Source organism: Podarcis raffonei, chromosome 13, assembly GCF_027172205.1.
Source record: "Podarcis raffonei isolate rPodRaf1 chromosome 13, rPodRaf1.pri, whole genome shotgun sequence".
NCBI lineage: Eukaryota > Metazoa > Chordata > Lepidosauria > Squamata > Lacertidae > Podarcis > Podarcis raffonei.
Window position 1 is genome coordinate 51,858,104 of NC_070614.1, and position 24,965 is coordinate 51,883,068.

General features: G+C 53.6%; 1 protein-coding gene across 3 annotated transcripts in view; it reads left to right on the forward strand.

The window, feature by feature from the left end:
• ZBTB4 (zinc finger and BTB domain containing 4) overlaps window positions 1–18,168 on the forward strand; it is a 29,842-nt gene extending 11,674 nt beyond the window's left edge. The window contains exons 1-3 of one of the 3 annotated variants that reach the window (XM_053362073.1): window positions 615–767; window positions 2,985–3,067; window positions 13,499–18,168. In XM_053362073.1, the coding sequence (XP_053218048.1) occupies window positions 13,514–17,230 (3,717 nt within the window). In that variant the 5' untranslated portion in view covers window positions 615–767; window positions 2,985–3,067; window positions 13,499–13,513 and the 3' untranslated portion in view covers window positions 17,231–18,168. Of the gene's footprint in view, window positions 1–614; window positions 768–2,984; window positions 3,068–13,498 lie in introns of those variants that run through there. The other 2 variants (XM_053362074.1, XM_053362072.1) reach the window with 2 other exon arrangements.
• The last annotated feature ends 6,797 nt before the right edge of the window (window positions 18,169–24,965 follow it).

A 24,965-nucleotide genomic window follows, 5' to 3' on the forward strand; every position in this document is an offset into this window, starting at 1 on the left:
CTGCCTGCGCCTGACATACTCCATCCTGGCCGTTGTCATCTCGCGCTCCCGACCACATTGCCCGTTCTGGAATCGCATCATGCCCGCTGTGCACCAGGCGTAGAAACCCCGCTTCCTTTGGCGCTGCTGAGGGCTCCCCGCGCAGGCCGAATCCAACCGAGTGACGCTTCTTGGCCTCTCGGCCTGACCCACATACCCAAACAGCGTCTTACTTTCTCCCTATGGGCACATAACACCCGCCGTTTTGCAGAGGAATGCGCAACTGCGCAGCCCCCCCTTCTGCAGTTGACACCCAAGACACCTGAAGCCCCTTTCGGCCCGACGGTGTCGGTGTGGCGGATCTCGTCCCCGTCTTTGGTTACGTCCATCTGTAACACCCAACTGCAGAATCCTGACACACGCAGGCTGACGCAGGCCGATCGCAGCGATCCTCGCGCCCCGGCCTGTTGCGCAGCAAAGGTTACCCTGCCTGGACCCGCCAGGCAGTGACTTTGGGAGGCTGTGGCCTCTCTGGCAGCCAGGAAGGGCTTTTTATTTCTCTCTCCTCTTCCGCCCTCTCTGTCCGCCTGCCTTTCTGCATTCCTCTACTGCTAAGCCAGGGAGGAGGATGTTAACACAAGGCAGTCGGCGCTGCTGAGATCACAGGCTCTCCGGAAATGGCAGAGGATCGGGTTCCTTCGGCTGCGCAAGCTCGGAGGCTCAGCTCTCCCCACCGCTCGCGGGGAAACATGGTGGGGGCTTCGATTCCGGGAGGGGAAATATGTGGGGTAGGCAGCACCTAGGATATCCCTTGACTTTGGGGTTTTCTGAAAGCGGAGTGGGGTGGTTGTTTGGTGGGAAGGGAGCCAGGGCTTGAGATCCCGCAGCGAAAGGGAATTTGAATCTTGTGTTTACAAGCAGAATTGAACCCAGGCCTGCTGGAGTCGCAGCAAGGCCTTCTGAGTGTTCTGGATTTGAATCCAGGGCTTCGTTTTAGAGGGGCAGGCAGTCGTTTGTGGCCCAAAGCTAGTGGAAAACTGGTCCCCCTTCCTCTGTGAATGCTGCGCAGAAGAGGCAGCCAGAAAGATGGGGAAAGGGAGGACCGAATTTCCCCCTGCTCTGAGCCACACAACCTTAAAAAAAAAGTCCGCAAATCTGTGCTCAAAGGGGAACAGAAATAGCAACTTGGCAAGCTGGTGACATCCTTTATTTTATTTTAAGGTTTCTGGATTTTTCAGGAGGCGGAACGTAAGAGCAATTGAGGCTTCCAGCCTCTCTCGCTGTTCGCTCCCAGTATCTACCATTTAATTAGACATCTATACGTGACTCTTTTCATGAGTAATCGAAATGTACTGAAACCTGTAAGTTTGGGCTGGAAGGTGTTAATCACAAAGTCCTTTTAATTGTGCGAATAGGGGCAATTTTTCCATGATGTACGTATGAGGAACGGATACAACTTTTCTGCCGAAATGGCCGGCAAGCATTCAGGGAAAGATGATGAAAGCAAGGATTGGTTGTTGTTGTTTTTAAAAAAGAGTGACGCTGTGGAAAAATACAAGCGCTTAAAATATTTTTAAATGCAGTGGGTATTGTTTTTGATCTTATTTCTCTCTTCAGTCAGAAGTAACAGGAATGGCACGTTAAAAAGATAAGTCCTCGTTGATACTGCTAACTGTCATATTTGACAGAGGGGAAACTGAGAATTTCAAACCTTCGTAAGCTTTTTCTTCCTTGGAAGAATAGTCAGTCACGCACTCGGTTTTTTTTGTTGTTTTTTTTAAATAAAGCAAGTTTCTAGTTCTGATGAATAGGGGGGGGGGAGAAATATTTGAATTCATTCCTGCGCCTTATAGACCACGGCTTTGGCTGGGGAGGGCGGGATATAAATAAAATTTTATTATTATTATTGAATCAAAGAATCGCAGCTAGATTGAGGGGTTAGTGTGTTTTATGGAGGGTGCTAGGAAGCGACTACAGTCATACCTCGGGATAAATGTGCTTCAAGTTAAGTACCGTATTTTTCGCTCTATAACACGCACCCGACCATAACACGCACGTAGTTTTTAGAGGAGGAAAATCCGTAGGCATGCCATCCATAGGCATTCCCTCCATAACACGCACAGACATTTCCCCTTACTTTATAGGAGGAAAAAAGTGAGTGTTATGGTGCAAAAAATACGGTATTTTCGGGTTGCGCTCCGCGGCGACCCGGAAGTAATGGAGCGCGTCACTTCTGGGTTTCGCCACGCGCGCATGGGCAGATGGTCAAAATGACATCTCGCGCATGCACGGAAGCAGCGAAAAGCGACCCACGCATACGCAGATTGTGTTCGCTTCAGGATGCGAACAGGGCTCCGGAACGGATCCCATTCGCATCCCGAGGTACCACTGTATTCCAGGGATCAGCAAGGTTTATCTTGCCTGGGCCAGATTGGTCCCGCGGAGATCCCTCCTTGGGCCGGATCACGTGTGTGTGTGAATGTGTGATTTCCGGCACGTGCGCAGACGCGATTTCCGGCACCGTAGAAGTGAGTCCCTGTGCTGCGGTTTAGCTCAGGGCGTGAGCGGTCAGCTCGGTTTGGGGGCGGCTCAGGGGCCAGTCAGATGACCTCCGGGGCCGCTTCTGGCCCATGGGCCTTCGGTTGCTGACCCCTGGCCTAATCCATCCCCTCTTGAGGCCTGGGATCCTGTTCACAGCTGCCAACTTTTCCCTTTTCTTGCGAGGAATCCTATTCGGAATGAGGGGATTTCCCTTAAAAAAAGGGAAACGTTGACAGCTGTGATCCTGTTTCTGACCCCAAATGCAACAGAGCCTCAACTCTGCCCGCCGTTTGACCATTTCTGCCCTCTTTTTCAAAAAATAATAATCCAAAACTGAAACAAAAAGCTGCATGGGTTTTAAGGGAAGGTTCCTTTCCTAGCGGCAGAATTTAAAGTGTGTTGGGCACAGGGATAGCAAACAGTTTAAATTTGGGGTAACGCATCGTCTCTTTCTTTCCACCCAGAGGGTCCTGTTCAGGTGGATTTGGAGACAGCATCTTGAGCGACAGGAACACAGACACCCAGTAGATGTGGTCTACTCGTGTAGGTAAGGATGACGTCCATCACCCTTCCTTTCTATTGGGTCTCCCTGGGGTGCTGTCAGAGGGAAAAAGGTGCTGGCCGGGGCTTCTGGGAATCGTAGTTCAAACCACCTGGAGGGTGCCAGGTGTGGGGAAGAAGGTCTCCATGGAAACGCCACCACGCTTCCCTCTTCCGGTCGCCATAGCGACAGCGGCTGTATCTAGGCCAGTCACCACCCCATCTGTGTCTCCGCGGCAACGGTGCCTGGATCTAGGCCAGCCCCTGCTTCTAGCTCTGGTCCCCATGGCAACCGCCGTCGGGTTGCCATGACTCGGCTCGGCCTCTTTCTAGAACGTTCCGTTTGGCTCGTTGCCTCCTTCTAGAACATTCCGTTTGGCTCGCCATTTTTCAACCCATGGGTTGGTTTCCAAGTCTGCCCGGCCTGAAAGTTGCCTTGCAAAACAGCCTTCCCCACATTAAAAGTCTCCTTGGCTGGATGGTCTAGGCCACAGAACTGGCTCTGCAGATAATAATAATAATAATAATAATCTTATTTATATCCCGCCCTCCCCAGCCAAGACCGGGCTCAGGGCGGCTAACACACAATATAAAAACAAATTGATTGAAATGCAACTTAAAAACAAGATTAAAATACAATATTAAAATACAGCCTCATTTCAATGGAAACTCAAATCAAAAACTTTTTTGGGCATGAATGTTGGACGCCATCTTCCGGGGCCGCACTCCCGCGGGAGTCATGGGACTCGCATTTTGCGACGCCAGGCTTTTTCTGTGCGCTGAAATTGTGGGAGAGGACAGTGCCCAAGACGGGCCTCTGTGCTCTCGCAGGGGGAAAAACAGGATGCCTTGGGGTGTTTTTGTCCAGGACAATTGTTTGGGTATGGACTCCCATCAGCCCCATGGCCAGTAGTTAGCAAAGATGGGCGCTGGAGTCCAGCCATATCTGTAGGGCCAGACATTCCCTGTCTCTGGTCTGGAAGCGTTTGATTCTTGAGATTGTCTGGGCCAAATTTGGATTAACGGAGTCCTGTCTATGCCTGTCCAGGCATCTTAACCCCTAATATATTTCCATCGTTGGGCCCTCAACCCTTTCTGCTGGCCTTCATATTTCCACAGAGACTGAATTGTCTGGTTCTTCGTTGAACTCCGAATCGCTCACAGTTTTTAGGTTTTTTTGAAGAAAAGGATGAGGAGTAAAAGTGCTTTTACTGCTTTTCTGTGCCCTTTAATTGCTCAAATAATAATAATAATAATAATAATAATAATAATAATAATAATAATTTTTACCCCGCCCTCCCCAGCCAAGACCGGGCCCAGGGCGGCTAACACCAGATATAAAAACAATTGATTAAAATACAACTTAAAAACAAGATTAAAATACAACATTAGAATCCTAGAATTGGAAGGGATCCCAAGGGTCATCTAGTCCAACCCCATGCAATGCAGAAATTCTGCCAACAGTCATCCCTGGGTGGGCTTGAACCACCAACCTTCTGGTTAACAGCCAGATTCGCTGATCCACTACAACAAAAGGTTTTTTTGTTTCTCTGCCCTGGAGGGTCCCCACCCCAAGTTTGCAGCCTCTTAGCCTCTTAATATTTGTTCGGGACGCGGGTGGCGCTGTGGGTTAAACCACAGAGCCTAGGACTTGCCGATCAGAAGGTTGGCAGTTCGAATCCCCGCGTTGGGGTGAGCTCCTGTTGCTCGGTCCCTGCTCCTGCCAACCTAGCAGTCCGAAAGCATGCCAGTGCAAGTAGATCAATAGGTAACGCTCCGGCGGGAAGGTAAACGGCGTTTCCGTGCGCTGCTCTGGTTCGCCAGAAGCGGCTTAGTCATGCTGGCCACATGACCTGTACGCTGTACGCCGGCTCCCTCGGCCAATAAAGCGAGATGAGCGCTGCAACCCCAGAGTCGGCCACGACTGGACCTAATGGTTGGGGTCCCTTTACCTTTACCTTTTAATATTTATTTGTTCAGCCCCATCAGCATACAAGGCCGATCTGTTAGAGTTGCATAGATCCCTTTCCTCCCGGAGCTAAATTACAAACAGAAATGGACTTTTAACGGGAGGAACCTATACAAATTAAATGTTTCGTGTGGGACCTGGAGTGAGGTGTCCAGAGGCTCTGACTCCAGTCTCGGGCTTCCTATCTTGATGAGACATAAGGCCATTTGGCGGCCGTTTTTATTGATCTGTTTTGGTTGTCATGCGGCTGGCTGCAGGGTGGCCATAGCCATCTCAGCCCTTCCCAATTGTACGAAGAGCTTGCCTTTTCCTTTTCAAAAAAGAACGAGACCTCGTTGCGTTTGGGAGGGTGACTGCTACATTCGGGGTTTTTTTGTTTTGTTTTGTTTTTATTTATTTTTATATATATATATATATATATATATATATACACATTTTTATTGTTTTTTTAAACATATCATTTCCAACCATCATGTAACATAACTTCTTATCTTATACAATATTTTAGACTCCTCTGATGATCTTTCATTCTTTATCACTTATTCTGCATTTCTTAATTTCTCTGTTACTCTTAATTATCATTAACTAATAACTCTCCACCCGGGATGCGGGTGGCGCTGTGGGTTAAACCAGAGCCTAGGACTTGCCGATCAGAAGGTTGGCGGTTCGAATCCCCGCTACGGGGTGAGCTTCCGTTGCTCGGTCCCAGCTCCTGCCAACCTAGCAGTTCGAAAGCACGTCAAAGTGCAAGTAGATCAATAGGTACCGCTCCGGCGGGAAGGTAAACGGTGTTTCCGTGCGCTGCTCTGGTTTGCCAGAAGCAGCTTAGTCCTGCTGGCCACACGACCCGGAAGCTGTACGCCGTCTCCCTCGGCCAATAAAGCGAGATGAGCGCCGCAACCCCAGAGTCAGCCACGACTGGACCTAGTGGTCAGGGGTCCCTTTACCGTAATAACTCTCCTCATAGTCTTTCTTGCAATATTTCAAATAGTCCTCTTTACAAAACGTCTTGCGGTCCTACTAGCGTAATCGGTTCATTACAATTACTTTTGTTTTGTTTTCTTAATGGGGAAAACTGAGGCAGAGAGTGGAGGGAGGGGGAATGAATTTTGAGACGGCAGCAGTGGGAACTTGTCCAAAAGGCCCTAGGACTTGCCGATTGTATGGTCGGCGGTTCGAATCCCTGCGACGGGGTGAGCTCCCGTTGTTCGGTCCCTGCTCCTGCCCACCTAGCAGTTCGAAAGCACCCCCAAGTGCAAGTAGATAAATAGGTACCGCTTTATAGCGGGAAGGTAAACGGCGTTTCCGTGTGCTGCGCTGGTGCTGGCTCGCCAGAGCAGCTTCGTCATGCTGGCCACATGACCCAGAAGCTGTCTCCGGACAGCGCTGGCTCCCGGCCTCTTAAGTGAGATGGGCGCACAACCCTAGAGTCGGACACGACTGGCCCGTACGGGCAGGGGTACCTTTACCTTTAAGAATGCGGGGTGGCTTGTGAAAAGGGCCTCTGAGCATGTGTGAATTGCATTTCCCATTTCCACAAGCCTGCGCACGTCTGGGATTTCTAGAGGGTGAGGCTGCCTCCACCAAGACACTTGAAACGAAATATACAGATTTTTCCTGTTTCATCCTTGCAACTTCCCCTGCACGGCAGGCTTGGATTCCCCAAGTGGCTGAAGGTCACAAAGTGAGGATTTCAAACCAGGCTCAAGAACCCAACATTTTAGGAGATTAAAATTGGAGCAGAGACTTGGTGGCAAGTCTCAAAATCCCTCGGAGCCTGCGGCAAAACGTAGGAACCTATGGATTTTCCAGCCTCGGGACAGAGGTCCTTCTCCTTCCACTGAGCACAGTGACTTTGGTAGGTTTTTAGAAACCCGCACGCAAGTCGGAAAGGCAGATTTGCCAACTCGGTGCCCATCGCGGGGTTCGGACTGCAACTCCCAGCCAGCACAGTGGACGAGAGTTGCAGTCCTAAAATATCTGGTGGGCAAAGGTTGCAGCAGTAGGCTGGTCCAGGTGAGGGTCTTTTTTTCTATCCTGGCCTTTTTCTTTCTCTGTCTCCAGTGCACAGACCCAACATTGCAGTCCTCCTCTTTCCACCCCCCCCCTCCAGCCTCTTCCAGGCTGCCGTGCCGGTCCCTGCAATCTGCTGACCTCAGCCTTTGTGACTCAGACCCGCAGAAATCCATCCTGCTTCGCATCTTGTTTACGATCCGCCAGCCTTTCCCTCTCCCCACCGTCGCAGAGCCCTGTTTCGGTTGCAGCACCCTGGACTGCAGGCGGACGGAAGTGGCGAGCGAGGCAAATCAGGTTTATTGCTTCCCTTCCCGCGACCGTTCCATTTGGGGGGGGCACGCGTTCATTTCCACGTTCGGGGCAGAGAGAAAATGCAGTGTCCATGGAAGGGTCGCCCTCCGGATAGGATGGTTACGGGGACCCTTGTTGTTGTTTAGTCGTTTAGTCATGTCCGCCTCTTCGTGACCCCCTGGACCAGAGCACGCCAGGCCCTCCTGTCTTCCACTGCCTCCCGCAGTTTGGTCAAACTCATGCTGGTCGCTTCGAGAACACCGTCCCACCATCTCATTCTCCGTCGTCCCCTTCTCCTTGCGCCCTCCATCTTTCCCAGCATCAGGGTCTTCTCCAGGGAGTCTTCTCTTCTCATGAGGAGGCCAAAGTCTTGGAGCCTCAGCTTCAGGATCTGTCCTTCCAGTGAGCACTCAGGGCTGATTTCCTTCAGAATGGAGAGGTTTGATCTCTTGCAGTCCATGGGACTCTCAAGAGTCTCCTCCAGCACCGAATTCAAAAGCATCCATTCTTCGGCGATCAGCCTTCTTTATGGTACGGGGACCGTACCCAACCCTATTGAATATATGGACTTTATTCTGCTCTACCTTTCTCTCTCTCTGATGTATTTACAGATGTTCTCTGAGCTTCAGGTCTCAGGTGCTGGCAATATAAGGGCATGTTCCGCCGGGCATGTGCAGAGTGTATTTCAGCCCTGAAGGCAAAGCCTCCTAGCTCCTGTGGGGCAGAGCTCAGGGAGGCAAAGTGGTTCTTTGTTACTCTCACCCTACATCTCTTCAACATTATTATTATTATTAATATTAATATTTCCTGCCCATCTGGGGTGGCTTCAAGCACGTATAAAGAACATAATAAAGCATCAAACCTTAAAAACCTCCCAAAATAATAATAATTTTAAGACCCAGCATGCAATTTTGACGCCATTTAGGGACCCACTTCTTAAGCTTTCGCCCACATATACAGTGGTACCTTGGGTTAAGTACTTAATTCGTTCCGGAGGTCCGTTCTTTACCTGAAACCGTTCGTAACCTGAAGCACCACTTTAGCTAATGGGGCCTCCCTCTGCTGCTGCGCGATTTCTGTTCTTATCCTGAAGCAAAGTTCTTAACCCGAGGTACTATTTCTGGGTTAGTGGAGTCTGTAACCTGAAGCGTCTGTAACCCGAGGTACCACTGTATTTGCCAGGTGCTCCTGTTGCAACCCACCTTGGATCGGGCTGCGACCCGCCTGTGCTGTCAGTCGAAGGTGGGGGGTCAGGTTTCCCCAAGATAACTCTGGGATCCCTCTGGGATCTATGCTTGCATGCTGGTGGACGGCAGGATAGATCTGTGACAGCTGTTTTGGCCCCGGTGCCAGATAGAAAGCATGGTTAAAGGTAAAGGGACCCCTGACCATTAGGTCCAGTCGCAGACGACTCTGGGGTTGCGGCACTCATCTTGCTTTACTGGCCGAGGGAGCCGGCGTTTGTCCGCAGACAGCTTCTGGGTCATGTGGCCAGCATCACTCAGCCGCTTCTGGTGAACCAGAGCAGCGCACGGAAACGCCGTTTACCTTCCCGCTGGAGTGGTACCTATTTATCTACTTGCACTTTGAGGTGCTTTCGATCTGCTAGGTTGGCAGGAGCAGGGACTGAGCAACGGGAGCTCACCCCGTCGCGGGGATTCGAACCACCGACCTTCTGATCGGCAAGTCCTAGGCTCTGTGGTTTAACCCACAGCGCCACCCGCGTCCCTTGAAGAAAGTGTGGTTAGAGGCAGGCTCAAGAGATGGGGATGAAGGGGGCTGCCTAAGGATGTCTGGATGACCCCCCAGGTGGGGTCCAGGATCTCCTGGCCAGAGAGAGACCCTGGCTGCTGGACCTGTCAGAACGCCATCGAGTGTCTTGCCCTTCCCGCATGCCCCCTCTTTGCGTTTACCCACATTCAGCCGGTCCCACGCGTCTCCCCCTCCTCAAATTCTTGCTCTGTGCCACAGAGCGCTGCCTCTTCCTTCTCCCTCCCTCCTCAGCCCTTCTCTTGTTCTCTCCCTCCGTCATCCAGGCTGGTTTCCATAGAAACTCCCTTTCCGTTTGGGTACTCCTGTCGCAGCCGGGAAGGGAGTTTATATATATGCGTGTGCGCGAGAGAAAGAGAGACCCTCAAGGAATTGTTGCCGCCGTGTTATACGCATGCACGCATGCACACTCACTGTGCATGCAGGCGCAAGCCCATTCGCACGCACACACACGCCCATGGCCTGAAATTGTGTCGTCGGGACGGTCCCACCCAGGTCGAGGGAGGAGGGAAGTTTGTGAAAGACGGGCTTGGAAGAAAAGAAAACATTGTGGGCATCCCTATTGTTCTGTCTCTCTCTCACACACACAAGATTTTCTCCCACGTCTCCGCAGCGGGGAGAGGGCAGAGCGTGCCTTCAGGGGCCAGCCCTTGACACGAGGGGGCCGGCCGGGCCAAAGGAGGCGCCTGAGCGTCTGGGGGCAACGAGGCGAGCCTCTTGGAGCGGCTTCCGCGCTGAGCTCCGGAGAGCGGGCCGGGCCAACGCATCAGCTGCTTAATCCGAGCTGGCACCGGGAATTTCTTTCCTTCAGCCATTTTAGGCTTGCCAGCTGGAGAAACAAGCTCCTGGAGCAAAATGGCTCCCCAATGGGTGGAGTGGGGAGGGGGTGGGCGACCGGGGGGGCCCTGTGGGGCGGAGGGGTGGGCTGGGGGCTTCTCCGCTCAAACAGGCCGCTCTCTCTTCCCCTGATGGCCTTCGGCCTGCCCATGCCAGCATCAACCCCGCTGCTTCGCTCGGTGTGACTCATGTCAAAGGCAGCCAAGCGACTTTTTGGGACTGACGGGAAGCAGAGCCCTGTGGTTCTCCTGGCTGCCTTCTCCCAGCCCTTCCCACGCGTGGGTTCGAATCCCCACTCGCTGGGGGGCCTCGCTCGCTCGCTTGCTTTTGGCCTGACTTGCCTCGCAGGGTTGTTGTGGAGCTGATAACGGCGAAGGAGCAGGAACTATGCCTGCCACCTTGAACTCCGGGGAGGAAGAAGTGGGATTTGAATGTAATAATAATAATTATTATTATTTATACCCCGCCCATCTGGCTGAGTTTCCCCAGCCACTCTGGCTGGCGTTCCTAGCCGTCAGGCAGACCCCCAGAGACCCCCTCCTGAGACCTCTCCCCCAGCTGTGGCGCCCCTCTTTTCGAGAGGTCAGGGGTCACGGCTACTAGGCACCATGGCCATGTGTAAGAGCCTGGACCTTTCCAAGCACAATTCAAAGTGTTAGTGCTGACCTTGAAAGCCCTAAAAGGCCCAGGAGACCTGAAGGAGCGTCTCCACCCCCATCGTTCAGCCCGGACACTGAGGTCCAGCTCTGAGGACCTTTTGGCGGTTCCCTCCCTGCGAGAAGTGAGGTTTCAGGGAACCAGGCAGAGGGCCTTCTCGGTGGTGGCACCCGCCCTGTGGAACGCGCCCTCCCAGCAGATGTCAAGGAAATAAGCAACTATCTGACTTTTAGAAGACATCTGAAAGTAGCCCTGTACAGTGGTACCTCGAGTTAAGTACTTAATTCCTTCCGGAGGTCCGTTCTTAACCTGAAACTGTACTTAACCTGAAGCACCACTTTCGCTAATGGGGCCTGCCGCCGCGCCGCCAGAACACGATTTCTGTTCTCATCCTGAAGCAAAGTTCTTAACCCGAGGTACTATTTCTGGGTTAGCGGAGTCTGTAACCTGAAGCGTATGTAACCCGAGGTACCACTGTATCGGGAAGTTTTAGTGTTTGATGTTTTTAGTTTGTTCTGATGTATGCTGTGAGCTGCCCAGTGTGGCTGGGGAAACCCAGCCAGATGGGCGGTGTATAAATAAATTATTATTATTATTGACGGCTCCGTTGGTTAGAGCACGGTGCTCACCACGCCAAAGGTGGCAGGTTTGATCCCCGCTGGGGCCGCCGCAAATTCCTGCTTTGCAGGCCATTGGATGAGATGAACTTCAGGGTCGCTTCCAATTCTACGATTCCATGCTTCTATGGTCTGCCTCCACATTTGTGCTGTGCCAGTGTGGTGTAGTGGTTAAGAGCGGTAGTCTCGTAATCTGGGGAACCGGGTTCGATTCCCCGCTCCTCCACATGCAGCTGCTGGGTGACCTTGGGCCAGTCACACTTCTCTGAAGTCTCTCAGCCCCACTCACCTCGCAGAGTGTTTGTTGTGGGGGAGGAAGGGAAAGGAGAATGTGAGCCGCTTTGAGACTCCTTCGGGTAGTGATAAAGCGGGATATCAAATCCAAACTCTTCTTCTTCTTCTTCTAATACTGTATCATTATCCATACGCAATCTGCGTCTGAAAGCAATCCCTTCAGTGAGGTGTTGTCCTGTTGTCTATGCATAGATCAAAGGGGGCCAATGCTAGCATCTTTCCAATGAATCAATACCAGTCTTTTGACTATGTGGAGCAGTTGTCAGACAATAACTGGTATGTTTTTCAGAATAATAAATTAATAATAATAATTTTATTACTTATGCCCCACCCATCTGGCTGGGGTGTGCCAGCCGCTCAGGGTGGCTTCCAACACATATAAAAACACAGAATACAGTGGTACCTCGGGTTAAGTACTTAATTCGTTCCACAGGTCCGTTCTTAACCTGAAACTGTTCTTAACCTGAAGCACCACTTTAGCTAATGGGGCCTCCTGCTGCTACTGTGCCGCCGGAGCACAATTTCTGTTCTCATCCTGAAGCAAAGTTCTTAACCTGAAGCACTATTTCTGGGTTAGCGGAGTCTGTAACCTGAAGCGTATGTAACCCGAGGTACCTCTGTAATCGTAATTATACATAGTCATAGAATCATCATAGAGTTGGAAGGGATCCTGGGGTCATCTAGTCCAACCCCCAGCAGTGCAAGAATGATAGGCAGGTGGTCCATATGGTAATCGAACCTTGGTGTTACCAGCACCACGTGCCAACTAACTGAGCTGACTGGCCTATCATATGACAACTTTAAATCCTCCCCCCCCAAAAGTCGGACATTGCATAAACATGTTTCAAAGAGGCAGTCTCTAAATCGAATTATTAATAATAACAATAATAACGGCTGTCTGCCAGCTCCATCTGGTACGCAGGATAAGACCCTCCCTGACCGCGGACTGTCTCACCAGAGTGGTGCATGCTCTAGTTATCTCCCGCTTGGACTACTGCAACGCGCTCTATACCTTTGAAGGTGACCCGGAAACTGCAAGTAATCCAGAATGCGGCAGCCAGACTGGGGACTGGGAGCGGCCGCCGAGACCACATAACACCAGTCTTGAAAGACCTACATTGGCTCCCAGTACGTTTCCGAGCACAATTCAAAGTGTTGGTGCTGACCTTCAAAGCCCTAAACGGCCTCAAAGGCCCAGTAGACCTGAAGGAGCGTCTCCACCCTCATCGTTCAGCCCGGACACTGAGATCCAGCACCGAGGGTCTTCTGGCAGTTCTCTTCCTGAGAGAATCGAGGTGAAAGGGAATCAGGCAGAGGGCCTTCTCGGTGGTGGCGCCCGCCCTGTGGAACGCCCTCCCACCAGGTGTCAAAGAGGAAAAACAACTACCAGACTTATAGAAGACATCTGAAGGCAGCCCTGTTTAGGGAAGTTTTTAAAATTTAATGCTGTATTGTTTTTAACACTCGATTGGGAGCCGCCCAGAGTGGCTGGGGAAACTCAGCCAGATGGGCGGGGTATAAATATATTGTTGTTGTTGTTTAGTCGTTTAGTCGTGTCCGCCTCTTCGTGACCCCCTGGACCAGAGCACGCCAGGCACTTCTGTCTTCCACTGCCTCCCACAGTTTGGTCAAACTCATGCTGGTAGCTTCGAGAACACTGTCCCACCATCTCGTCCTCCATCGTCCCCTTCTCCTTGCGTCCTCCATCTTTCCCAACATCAGGGTCTTTTCCAGGGAGTCTTCTCTTCTCATGAGGAGGCCAAAGTCTTGGAGCCTCAGCTTCAGGATCTGTCCTTCCAGTGAGCAATCAGGGCAGATTTCCTTCAGAATGGAGTATAAATAATATATTATTATTATTATTATTATTATTATTATTATTATTATTATTATAATATAACAATAACAGCAGCAGCAACTAAGCCTGCATGTTTCCCCTCTTTGTTGAAAACCTCAGGCATTGCTACCCCATATTCTCTCTTTCTTGCAGGTCTGAGGCAGCTGAATGGCTGCAGCCATGGAGCTCACAGACACTGGCCACTCCAGCTCCCTCCTGGTCCAGCTGAACGAGCAGCGCCTCCGCGGCCAGTTTTGCGACATCACCATCATTGCTGAAGACACCAAGTTCAAGGCCCACAAGAACGTCCTCGCGGCCTCCAGCCCCTACTTCAAGGAGGTGCTGTCGGAGGAGTCCACCTGCCAGCAGCCCAGGCAGATCCTGGAGCTCCCCGACGTCCAAGCCGAAGTCTTCTCCGACGTCCTCAACTTCATCTACAACTCCCGGCTCTCCGTGCCCAGCCCGGCTGCCGCCAAGGAGATCGGGGCCGTTGGCCGCCGCCTCGGCATCTCCCGCCTTGAGGACCTGGACGACCCCTTGGCGGGCACCAAGATGGACGACTCGGGCGGGGCCTCTTCCAGGCCGTGCAGCTCGCCGATCGACCTCACCTGCCCTTCCCGCTCGGCCGAGCCTTCCAGCCCCCTCAGCTTCCACGATTTGGCCAAAGCCTCCAGCCCGGCCAGCGACGGCCAGCCCGACCCCGAAACAGAGACCGCCAAGATCCTGTACAACCTCAGCTCGGTCGCCGCCGGGCCGCCACCCCAGCCAGACCTGGCTTACGTGCTGAAGGGAGGCGTCAGCTGGGACCACGACGATTCCCCCGGAAACCCCTCGGCCGCCAACGGCGAGGCGGACCAAGGGCCGGCCTCCTCTCGCTCACCCCCATCCGGAGCTTCCTACCCGGCCGCCAGCTCCTTCTGCTGTGGGAGCTGCGGCCGCTCCTTCACCACGTCGTCGGCGCTCAGCCTGCACATGAAACTGCACCGGACGCGCCGTTCTCTCTCCTGCCGGCACTGCGGCAAGAGCTTCATCCACATCAAGCGGCTCCAGACGCACGAGGTATTGTGCAAGGAGATGGAGAAGGCAGAGGAGGGCGTCCCCGCGGGCGAGGCACTGCCCAGTCCTGGGCTGCCTCCCAAGCCGCCTCCGCCGCAGTCTTCCAAGAAGAGCATGCTGTTCCGCCATCGCGGGCTGCAGCGCATGGACTACATCTCGGACCAAGACCACTTTGTCAAAGTGGTCGACGGGCACATCATCTACTTCTGCACCGTCTGCGAGCGCTCGTACATGACACTCTCGAGTCTCAAGCGCCACTCCAACGTCCACTCGTGGCGGAGGAAGTACCCCTGCCGCTACTGCGACAAAGTCTTCGCTCTGGCCGAGTACCGCACCAAGCACGAGGTGTGGCACACGGGCGAGCGCCGCTACCAGTGCATCTTCTGCTGGGAGACCTTCGTCACCTACTACAACCTGAAGACCCACCAGAAAGCCTTCCACGGGATCAACCCCGGCCTGATCTCTTCCGAGAAGACGCCCAACGGAGGCTACAAGCCCAAGCTGAACGCCCTCAAACTCTACCGCCTCCTGCCCATGCGCTCCCAAAAGAGGCCCTACAAGACCTACAGCCAAGGCCTGGTGCCCGACAACCTCCTGCTCCCAGCTCAGCCCATCCCCATGGCGCTGGGCGATGGGGACTCCTTGGACGGCAACCTGGTCTCCTCGCTGGGCAATGGCGACATTGCTTCCGTCTTCACTGCCAACGGCGGCTCCCTGGAGATGCCCGAGCCGGAACGCTTTCCGCGGCCGCAGGAAACTGCGGCGGGACCGGAGATCCCCGCGCTCCCAGCCGCGGGCGAGAACGCTCCTTCGGACAAGAGACCGGGGCCCCTGAGCGCAGAGGCCGCCTCCGTCATCGCCTACGGGCGGCCCGCCTCCTCGGTCATTGTCCACAGCACATCAGTGTTGTCGCAGACGCCCTCGGTGATCACCTACAACAGCAAGTCTTCAGAGGCAGGGCCTCTGCCGCCGACACAGGTGCCATCTTCCGCCGCGACCAGGCCTATCAAGAAGCAAGTGCTAAAGGAGTACATCCAGTCGCAGAAGGCAGACGAGCGGGCTATGGAAGAGAGCGGGGGTGAGCCCAGGGCCAGGGGGCCGCGGTCCGGGCGGACCATGACGTACATGGCAAAGCCAGCCTACGTCGGGGCTGCCTCCGAAAGCCGCGCCGCTCCGCTCTGCCAGATCACGGTGCGCATCGGCGAGGAAGCCATCGTCAAGCGGCGGATCTCTGAGACGGACCTCATGCTGGACAAGGGCGGCCGCGTCGGGGGCAAGCGCTTCGATTTCGGCAGGGAGCAGAGCAGCGGGAAGGAGGTGCCGCCAGAAGCTCCCCACGGCAAGCACGCTGGCAGGGGGTACGCCAACGAGAGCGGCGAGGAGGAGAGTGACAGGGGCGATGCCGAAGACCAGCTGTGGCGGCCCTACTACAGCTACAAGCCCAAGCGGAAGGCCGGCGCCGGTGCCAACACGCTGCCCAAGATGAAAAAGTCCCGGTGGCACCGCAAGCTCCGCTCTCTGCGCTGGATGAAAAGGACGGAGAAGGCTGGGGAGGAAGAAGAGGAGGAGGAAGAAGAGGAGGAGGAAGATGTGGGGACCAGCGACTCAGTGCCGGCGGAAGTGGCCGCCGGCCGCCGGGCCGCCTCCGAAATTGAGGGGCCGAGCCAGCCACCCAAAGTAGGGCGCGGCTCCGAGTGGAAGCACGAGTGCGGCGCCTGTGGCAAGCTGTTCTCCGCGCTCAAGAAACTGAGGAAGCACGAGCGAGTGCACGGGCGTCTCGCCAAGGACAACCCGCCCCTGGCACCCTCGCAGGCCCACCGCGTTGGCCGCAAGCCTCTGGTCAAGTTCACCTGCGCCCGTTGCACCAAGGTGTGCAAGACGGCCGCGGCCCTCAGCCGCCACATGAAGCGCCACGAGGGCGAGCCGCCCGAGCCGCCGCCCTTGCCGGCCCTCACCACTGTCATCGCCTACTCCAAGAAGGCGGCGGAGGCTCCTCCCGTGGCTGTCGTGCCGGCGCCCGTCGTCAAAGAGGAGACCATGCAGGAGATGCAGGTGTCGTCCTCCAGCGGCGAAGCGCCCTTGTGCCCGCAAGAGCTCCCCGAGGAGGAGGAGGAGGGGCCCATGGCGGTGGACATGCAGCCTTACGGACGCCGCACCCCGGTGCCGGAAGAGGAGGCCGTGCCTCTGGCAGAGGGGAACAAGTCTCCGTTTCCAGAGGAGCTCAGTGCCCACCCGCCCGTTCTGGAGGCGGCCACCAGCCTCGCCGAACTCCCACCAAGGTTACCGCACTCCCTGCAGGACCCCGTCATCTCGCACACGGGTCTCGCTCTGAAAGAGGCCTTGGCGCCCGAGCTGGAGGAGGAGCGATACCCTGTCCAGGAGTACCCGCTGCCCTTGCTGGTGCCGGGCAGCTGTCGGACCCAGAAGGACCTGGAGGACAAGCCGCCCTCGTTCCTCGCCTACCCAAGCGCCATCCAGTTCAGCGGCGTGGGCAAGGCGGGTGGCGGCGACGGCACGGACAGTGGCAAGGTCTGCTTCTACCCAGACCCCTACCCTCTGATGTACGGCCACCAACTGCTGGCGGCCTACCCCTACAACTTCACCCTCCCGGTGGCTCTGAACATGGTCGTCCCGGACGAGAAGGGGCAGCCGCTGCCGTTCCTCCCCGGCGTCTTCAGCTACTCGGTGAACCCGTGTCGCGGCGAGGTCCACGACGGCTCTGCCGCTGCGGCCTCCAGCGTGGCCATGGCAATGGGGGCTGGCGCGGCGCACGAGGGCAGAGGGGAACTGCCCGCCCCGGAGAGGCTGAAGAAAGGGAGCCTTCTCTGAGGGGGAGGACCAAGGGAGGTTGGGGCGGAGGGGGTCAGCCGGGGGCGGAGGGGCGCCGCCACTTCCGCCTCTCCCAAGATGGCATCCTCCCGTGGCTTTGGACACCAGCGCCCGCCCAGCCAGTGGAGGGTTTGGGGTGCTCTGGGGTTGTGGAAGGCGACCCCCTCCTCCCCGAGAAGGGATGTTCGGGGCGGAGGGGTGGGGGCAGATTGCAGTGGCAGCGCTGCGGCAGAGAGAGACACACAGAGCTATGGAAACCAGAGGTGAGCATTGATGGCGTTGAGGGGATGCATAGCGCAGCCCCCTGACCCACAACTTCACATCCCCGTGGTTTGTCAAGTGGGGCACATGGTAGATAAGACTTTTTTTTTTAACAGACAAAAAAAGACGTAGCAGCGAAAATAGGTACAGGGTAACCCCTCTCCCCCCCCCTTCTCCCAACCACACCTCCATATGAATGTCTTCTTGCTCCGTATATATATTTCCAGAGTGAACTTGCACAAGCAAATCTTCGTCGTCGTCTCCCCCCTCCCCAATCCTGCTCCCCCCTCCCCGTCTTGGCTCTCCCTGTTACCCCTGCCTGGGGAGGTACGGCTGGGGGGAGGAGCCTCTGCTTTGGGGGGCGGAGCTCTTTTTCGGCTCCTCCCACCAGCCGATGCCCCTTTTATCTCTTGCCTTCCCGGTCTCTTCCTTCCCCAAATCGCCATTTTCCCCCCTGCCAAGGGGAAGAAGGTCTCATTCCACAGAACAGTCTCCCCCCCTCTCCCCCTTTTTTTGGGGGTGTGTGTCCTCTCGGCCCCCCCCCTCCGGCCCAGCGCCTCGGATCTCTAGCCTCAGCTTTTAGCAGCTGCATTATTTCTCCCTGTGCGTTTTTGTTTTGCAGCTTGAAGGGGATGAATCACATTTTCCTTTCGGCTGGATGGAGGAGGAGGAGGAGGAGGAGGAAGGGGTGGGGTGGGGAGGGAGGAGAAGGAGGAGGGTTTCCTGTTGAGATGGTGAGTAGGAGCAGCAGGAGAGGACGGTTCTGTCGGATCTTGTCTTCCAGGGTTTTTGCAACAGCCACAAAAGAGCAACAGCAGCTTTGCATCGCATCTGGACACACTTTGCAGGAGTGGGGGCTGCCAAGTTTGCTGCCATTCTGGTAGCACGCCCTCCTCTCTCTCTCTCTCTCTCTCTCTCTCTCTCTCTCTCTCTCTCTTTTGGGGGGGTGCCCTTTCAGCCGGAGTGGGGTGGGCAACCAGACCGGATTCCACTGTGTACTGTGATTTTAATTTCCGCCAAGCTCATCCCACGTCTGCCGCCTTGCAAAAAACAACAGCACAGCACAGAACCCCACTCTCCCAGTAACACACATTCCCTCCCACTTCCTCCATACTGGGATTTACCCCCCCAAAAAAAAACACACACACACACACACACAGACACACACACACTCCACCTAAACTCAGCAATAGGGCAGTTGGGTTACATTTCACAGTCCAGGAATTAAAAACCCAACCCCCTCTCTCTCAATAAATAAATAAACTAGTCCTACTCAATGCAAGAAGGCATTTTCCAGCTGTGGCTTAAGCGATCTTTGAGCCTCCCGAGGATTGAAAGGGGCACAGGCATTTGTCATGCCAATGAGCATTCTGGACCACTTAGGTTTACATTTGCATCAGAAAAACTCCCTTATTTTTAGCCAGCCTTGTCCATAAGGCAAGGTTGGGCAAGTCTTCAAAATGGTTTTAAGATATGGAAATGTTCCCTTCCTCTCCAGGAAGGCGTACAAAATGCTGTTCTTCCTCCCCCCCCCCTCTTCCCTTCTCTTGCTACGAACCCAAATAAATAAGTAATGGAATATTTTTTAGGATTTAGGGAGAACTGAGTGCTGCATTCCAGAAGGCCACTCTGCGTATTTTGGGGGGAGTGGGTTTATTATTATTATTATGGGCAGGGTGGGGTTAGGGATGGCAATCACCCGATTATTTTAAAAAGCCTTAGGTGTTTTTTAAGCCTGGGGGTAATGGGTTCTGCTTACTTCCAAGATGAAAAAACATTTAAATTTGTGGATATTTTTTGGTTTACGAAAGGACCAAAACAGTGGGGATTTTGTTTTTTTCCTTTAAAAACAAAAACGCAACAACCCCTAATTAGTAGGGGGTGGTGAAAGAAAACTCACCCTTCTAGGGAAAACTGCGTGAACTTTAAAAAGCAAGCAGAAGGATTTTGAAGAAACAATATGTGGAGGTTTTCGATATCGAAGATTTTTAAAGGGAGGGGCAGAGTTTTGCCTAAAGGCTTCGGACAACGGGAGGAGGAAAGGAGAGTTATGCATGCCAGATGTTTTGGCGCACCTTTCGCAAAATGGGCCGGTCCCCTCCAGGTTTTTGTGATTCAAAATGTCTGAAAAGCCCTCGGTTGGGGAAAGGCTCTTTTAATGCAGAACTCCAGACGATAGCAGGGTCCTGCTGCTAGATTTCTGGGTGTGATGAGCTTTCGGACTTCCAAAGGTTCCTATTGAACAATAGGAACAAAACAGTTTCCGCCCTCCCCCCAAAATATAAGATAACTGAGATTCCTGCATTGCATGGATGGGTACCTTTGACAATTCTACGCTTTGGATAGGCTAACCCAGTTAACCCAGGGGTGGAGTTTTCTGCAAAGAAAGGGACATGCAATTCGTTTCTGGAATCGAAATCACTCCTAACCACCCCCTTACTGCTAAAATAAGCTTAAACTTTGCCCCCACCCCTGAAACTTGCAGCCTTCGCTGCGTATTTTTGCCTGCGCAACCTCCTTCCGGAAACTAAAAAGTTCTGGCCAAGGGAGGTCTTTTTTTGGGGGGGGGGTTACCTTAACCCACCCTGCCTCCGCCAGCCTCAATTCTCAGCTTTAAGTGTTAAAAAAACCTCTCTAGACTTCCCTTAATATTTTAAGGGATGCAAAACGCCTCCTTCATTGCCCCCAAAGGCCTCCTGTTGAATTTTCCCGTCTCCCCCCCCCCCAGTGGAACCAAGGCATCTCCATCTTCTGTGGGCCTTGCCAGGCCTGCTCGGAGACTGGCGCTTGAACAAGGGGGGGGGCAAGGATCAGAAGGGCTTCCAAAGAAAGCTTTTGCTTGGGGGGGCGGGAACAGGTGGCGCCTCTGCCCCCCCTGTTTGGAGACTCCGGGGGGGGGCGGACGGAGAGAGAGAGAGTATTGCGGCGTGCAAAATTTCACCAGTTGCTCCAGTGCAGGGAATGTGCTGCGAGCCGCCTCTCTCGCCTCCCCCCTCCCCACGCACTGCAGCACAGCTGCCCCCCCCCCAATTTCTGCTTGCAGCAAACCGAGGTCTGCAAAAGGAAACCACAGTCTTCTCTCTGCAGCTGCAGAGCGGAAACACGGCCTTGCAGATTTCTCTTTTCTCCCCCCCCAAAAAAAACACCCCAGTTTTTGTCCCAGCAGGGCCGATAACGCCTCCTTCTCCCCCCCCCATCGCAAGCAGAACCTCCTCTAACCCACCCCCCCTCGTCGCCTCCAGCACTTTAGCGCTGCCTACGCATGCATTCCACCTGGCCGCAACATCCCTCCTGCGGCTCACCTGCAATGCACCAAAAAATGCACATTCCTCCTTCTCGCCTGCTGCTGCTGCGCCACCGATAAGAAGGCACTGCTTGGGGCAAGGGGGTGTGTGGTTTTTTTGGGGGGGACAACTTCCTGACTCTTCCTCCCCCCCCCACAACCCCACCCCGCATCACGCTCACAAATTCCTCCAGCATCATAAAAGGCGCATTATTCTGGAGACCTGGAGTCGACTTTTTGAAAGGGCAGGCCCCTTGCGCTCGCACCCGGCACTCCAGGCCCCCTATGTAAACCCCTGCCTTCCGCTATGGGGCTGTGGGGATACAAGCCCCCCCACCCTGCCGCTCTGACCCATCCCTAGGATGGCAACTGGTCAGCAGGCCTGGGGTCGTTTTTCCGGCCTGCAAAGGTTGAAAGGTCAAGCCGGGCGGCTAAGCAGGAATAGGCTGCGCCAGGGATTTGCCCCACGGTTTGGCAGTGGGGCGCGATTCTGGTTGCGATCCAGCACGGCCGCGCATTGCCAGCGAGGACCGCTGCGCACCTCGCAGCAGATGCGTTGAAAGAGGCCGGTCAGGGTTGAGAATGGGGCGATGGAGAGATCACCAAAGTTATTTTTGGGGAGGGGTTGCACTCCGGACCACCAGGGTGGGGAGGGCATGTGGGGCGGTCTTGGTGGGGGGCAGAAGGGCGGTCACTGACGTGTACATAGCTGTCCGTCTCTCTGATCTTTTGCACTTTTTCGCCACTGGGGGGGCTCTCGGTGATTGTTGACCGTTTGCTACTGAATGTAAACTTGTCTCTCTCTCTCTCTCTTTGGTTTTTAATTTTTTGTTACTTTCTAGAAGCACCTCTAGGTAGTTTTATGGCACTTTAGAAGATTTGCTGAAACCGTTTTGAAAGGGGGGGGGACGATACCAAGGGTTTAAAAAACAGCAACAAATAAATACAGTACGCGGGAGGGTGGCGGGGTGGCCGGAACCGTACAAAACTGTTAAATGACGAGGATGAAATAATAATAATTTTTTTTTTGCCGCTTTTTCCCGGTCTCTGTTCCAAGTGTTCCAAGTGTGAAGAGTCCGTTAGACAAAAAAAAAATACTGTATTTATCTCTCTGCATCTGTGTGTGTAACTCAAATAACTTCTTCAAAATAAAAAGACAATTATACGCTCCACGAGAAACTGTTAAGAAAGCAGCAGCGGCGAGCGCCCACCGCGTATTCCAGCTTTGTGAAAACGGGGGTCACAATTTAGCCTTTCATTACCTCCCAATTGGTGGTTGCGGCTATCAATATGTAAATATTCCACCTTTTTCTGTCTCTGAGGAGCTCAAGTTGGGACATACATGATTCTCCCTTTCTCCTTGAATCCCCAACATAACATCCCTGGCTCCACGGAAGATAGAATTCGAACCCTGCTCTCCCACGACTGTGTAACCTGACACACTAACCCAGGCTTCTTCAGCCTCGGCCCTCCAGATGTTTTCGGCCTACAACTCTCTTGATCCCTAGCTAGCAGGACCAGGGGTCAGGGATGCTGGGAATTGTAGTCTCCAAACATCTGGAGGGCCGAGGTTGCGGAAGCCTGCTCTAACCACTAACACACACTGCCACAGTCACATCACCTGCTGTGGCCTTGGGAGGGGGTGGCCGCCGCTGCCTGGGTGTGCTGCTAAAAATAGCAGGATTTTTTTGGGGGAAGGGGGCCTTATTCAGAGTTCTTGGCCTGTTTGAGAAGAGTATATAGAATCAGAATTGTAGGTTTGGCCCCTAGGGACCTCTGAGGGTCATCCAGACCAACCCATTGGCCCTCGGGGGGTACCTTCTCCCAAACCTTTGATTCTGTAATTCAGAGGAGAGAGAATGGAAAGATTAAAGCCTGCGTTGTTGCTTTTTTCCTGCTGGAATTTTAACCTTTTGGGAAATAGCAATCCTGTTAAGCAGCTAATGTCTTTTCTGGATTTCAGACTGACCCACCTTGGGGTGGGGAAAAACCACCCTCCTTTTGTGCCATAAATCTGCTGCCTCCAGCCCCTGGTTTTAACATTGGTTCCTGGCTTGCCGGAGGACCAATCCTGCCCTAGATGCTAGATCTTTGCCCCACTGACACTTAATCCTTTGCCGCTGTTGCAACCGGCAAGTAGACAAACATAGCCTTTTACCTCTGCGGATGATGACCGATTCACCTTGCTGAGAAAGCAAGAAGGCGTGGGGTTGCTGGCCCAGAGGTGACCCCCCCCCACACCGGCCCCTCTGTCAAATATATCTCCCTAGATTTCGGAGGGGGTGGGGGCACAGCCTGGCCATACAGGGCAAGGGTCTGTCCCTATGTGTACTTTAGCCCTAGGGGAATCCAAAAAAAGTTAGGGGGAGAGGGAGGCGAAAGCAACATCTGACCGCTTTTGGAAGGATTCTGAATGAGAAGCAAGGTGCCTCTGGGCATGCACAGAGTGCAGGACTGCACACCTGTGCCAGAGATCCCCTAGCTGTGGTTCCTGCGTCAGACTGGACTGGATGACTTCTTCCATCTCTACATTTCTATGGTTCTAGCCAATTGTCCAACTTCTGCCAAAGCCCCAAACTTGTTATTTTCCCTCTCCCAACAAGAATAATGTTAAAACAAAAAATTTTTTTTCCCTTCCAGTAGCACCTTAAAGACCAACTTAGTTAGTTCTTGGTATGAGCTTTCATGTGCATGCACACTTCTTCAGATACCAGATACGTATCTGAAGAAGTGTGCATGCACACAAAAGCTCATACCAAGAACTAACTTAGTTGGTCTTTAAGGTGCTACTGGAAGGAAAAAAAAATTTTTTTTGTTTTGACTATGGCAGACCAACACGGCTACCTTTCTGTAACAAGAATAATGTTGGCACCTTCACACAGCTAATTGGTTGATAGATCCACGCCTTGTCTAAGTCTAACCCAATCCTGGAGAAATTCCTGAATGGTCCACACTCCTCATCTTATATAAGAGAGATTTTTTCTATACCACCTTTCATCTGAGGATGACAGGGCAGCTTACAGTTTAAAAGCACCAAAACAAACGAAAAACAAAAGAACAGCTGCTGCCCCCAAACAGTTTTAAAGGCCATCGGTGGTTTAATTGACCAATGGCCTGGTTGATGAAGAATGTTTTTGCCTGGCGCATAATGTATAATGAAGGCACCAGGCAAACTTCCCTGGGGAGAGCATTCTACAGATGGGGAGCCACCACAGAGAAGGCCCTGTTCTCGTGTTCCCACCTTTCGGACCTCTCATGGAGGAGGCACACAAAGAAGGGCCTCAGAAGATGATCTCAGGGTCTGGGTCGGTTCATATGGAAAGAGGCGATCCTTGAGGCATTGCAGTCCTGAGGTGTTTAAGGCAGGGGTCAGCAGCCTTTTTCAGCCGTGGGCCGGTCCACCGTCCCTCAGAGCATGTGGGGGGCCAGACTATATTTTTTTGGGGGGGAAATGAACGAATTCCTATGCCCCACAAATAACCCAGAGATACATTTTAAATAAAAACACACATTCTACTCGTGTAAAAACACGCTGATTTCCGGACCGTCCGCGGGCTGGATTGAGAAGGTGATTGGGCCGCATCCGGCCCCCTGGCCTTAGTTTGCCTACCCATGCTTTATGGCTTTGTAGGTCAAAACCAGCACTTTGAACTGGGCCCGGAAACTAATTGGTGGCCAGTGCAGTCAGACCGGGATCGGTGCAATATGCTCAAACTGTCTGCTCAGGTGAGCAACCTGGCCGCTGAATTCTGGTTTCCGAACTGTCTTCAGAGGCAGCCGCTGTGGGTTAAACCACTGAGCCTAGGACTTGCCGATCAGAAGGTCGGCGGTTCGAATCCCCGTGATGGGGTGAGCTCCTGTTGCTCGGTCCCTGCTCCTGCCAACCTAGCAGTTCAAAAGCACGTCAAAGTGCAAGTAGATAAATAGGTACCACTCCGGCGGGAAGGTAAACGGCGTTTCCTGGTTCGCCAGAAGCGGCTTAGTCATGCTGGCCACATGACCCGGAAGCTGGACGCCGGCTCCCTCGGCCAGTAAAGCGAGATGAGTGCCGTAACCCCAGAGTCGGCCATGACTGGACCTAATGGTCAGGGGTCCCTTTACCTGTACCTTTAATGGAGCCTAGAGGTTGCCAGAGCATAGACAACAGTAGTTAGGCTATTCTTGTCCAGATAGGGGTGCAGCTGGGCTACC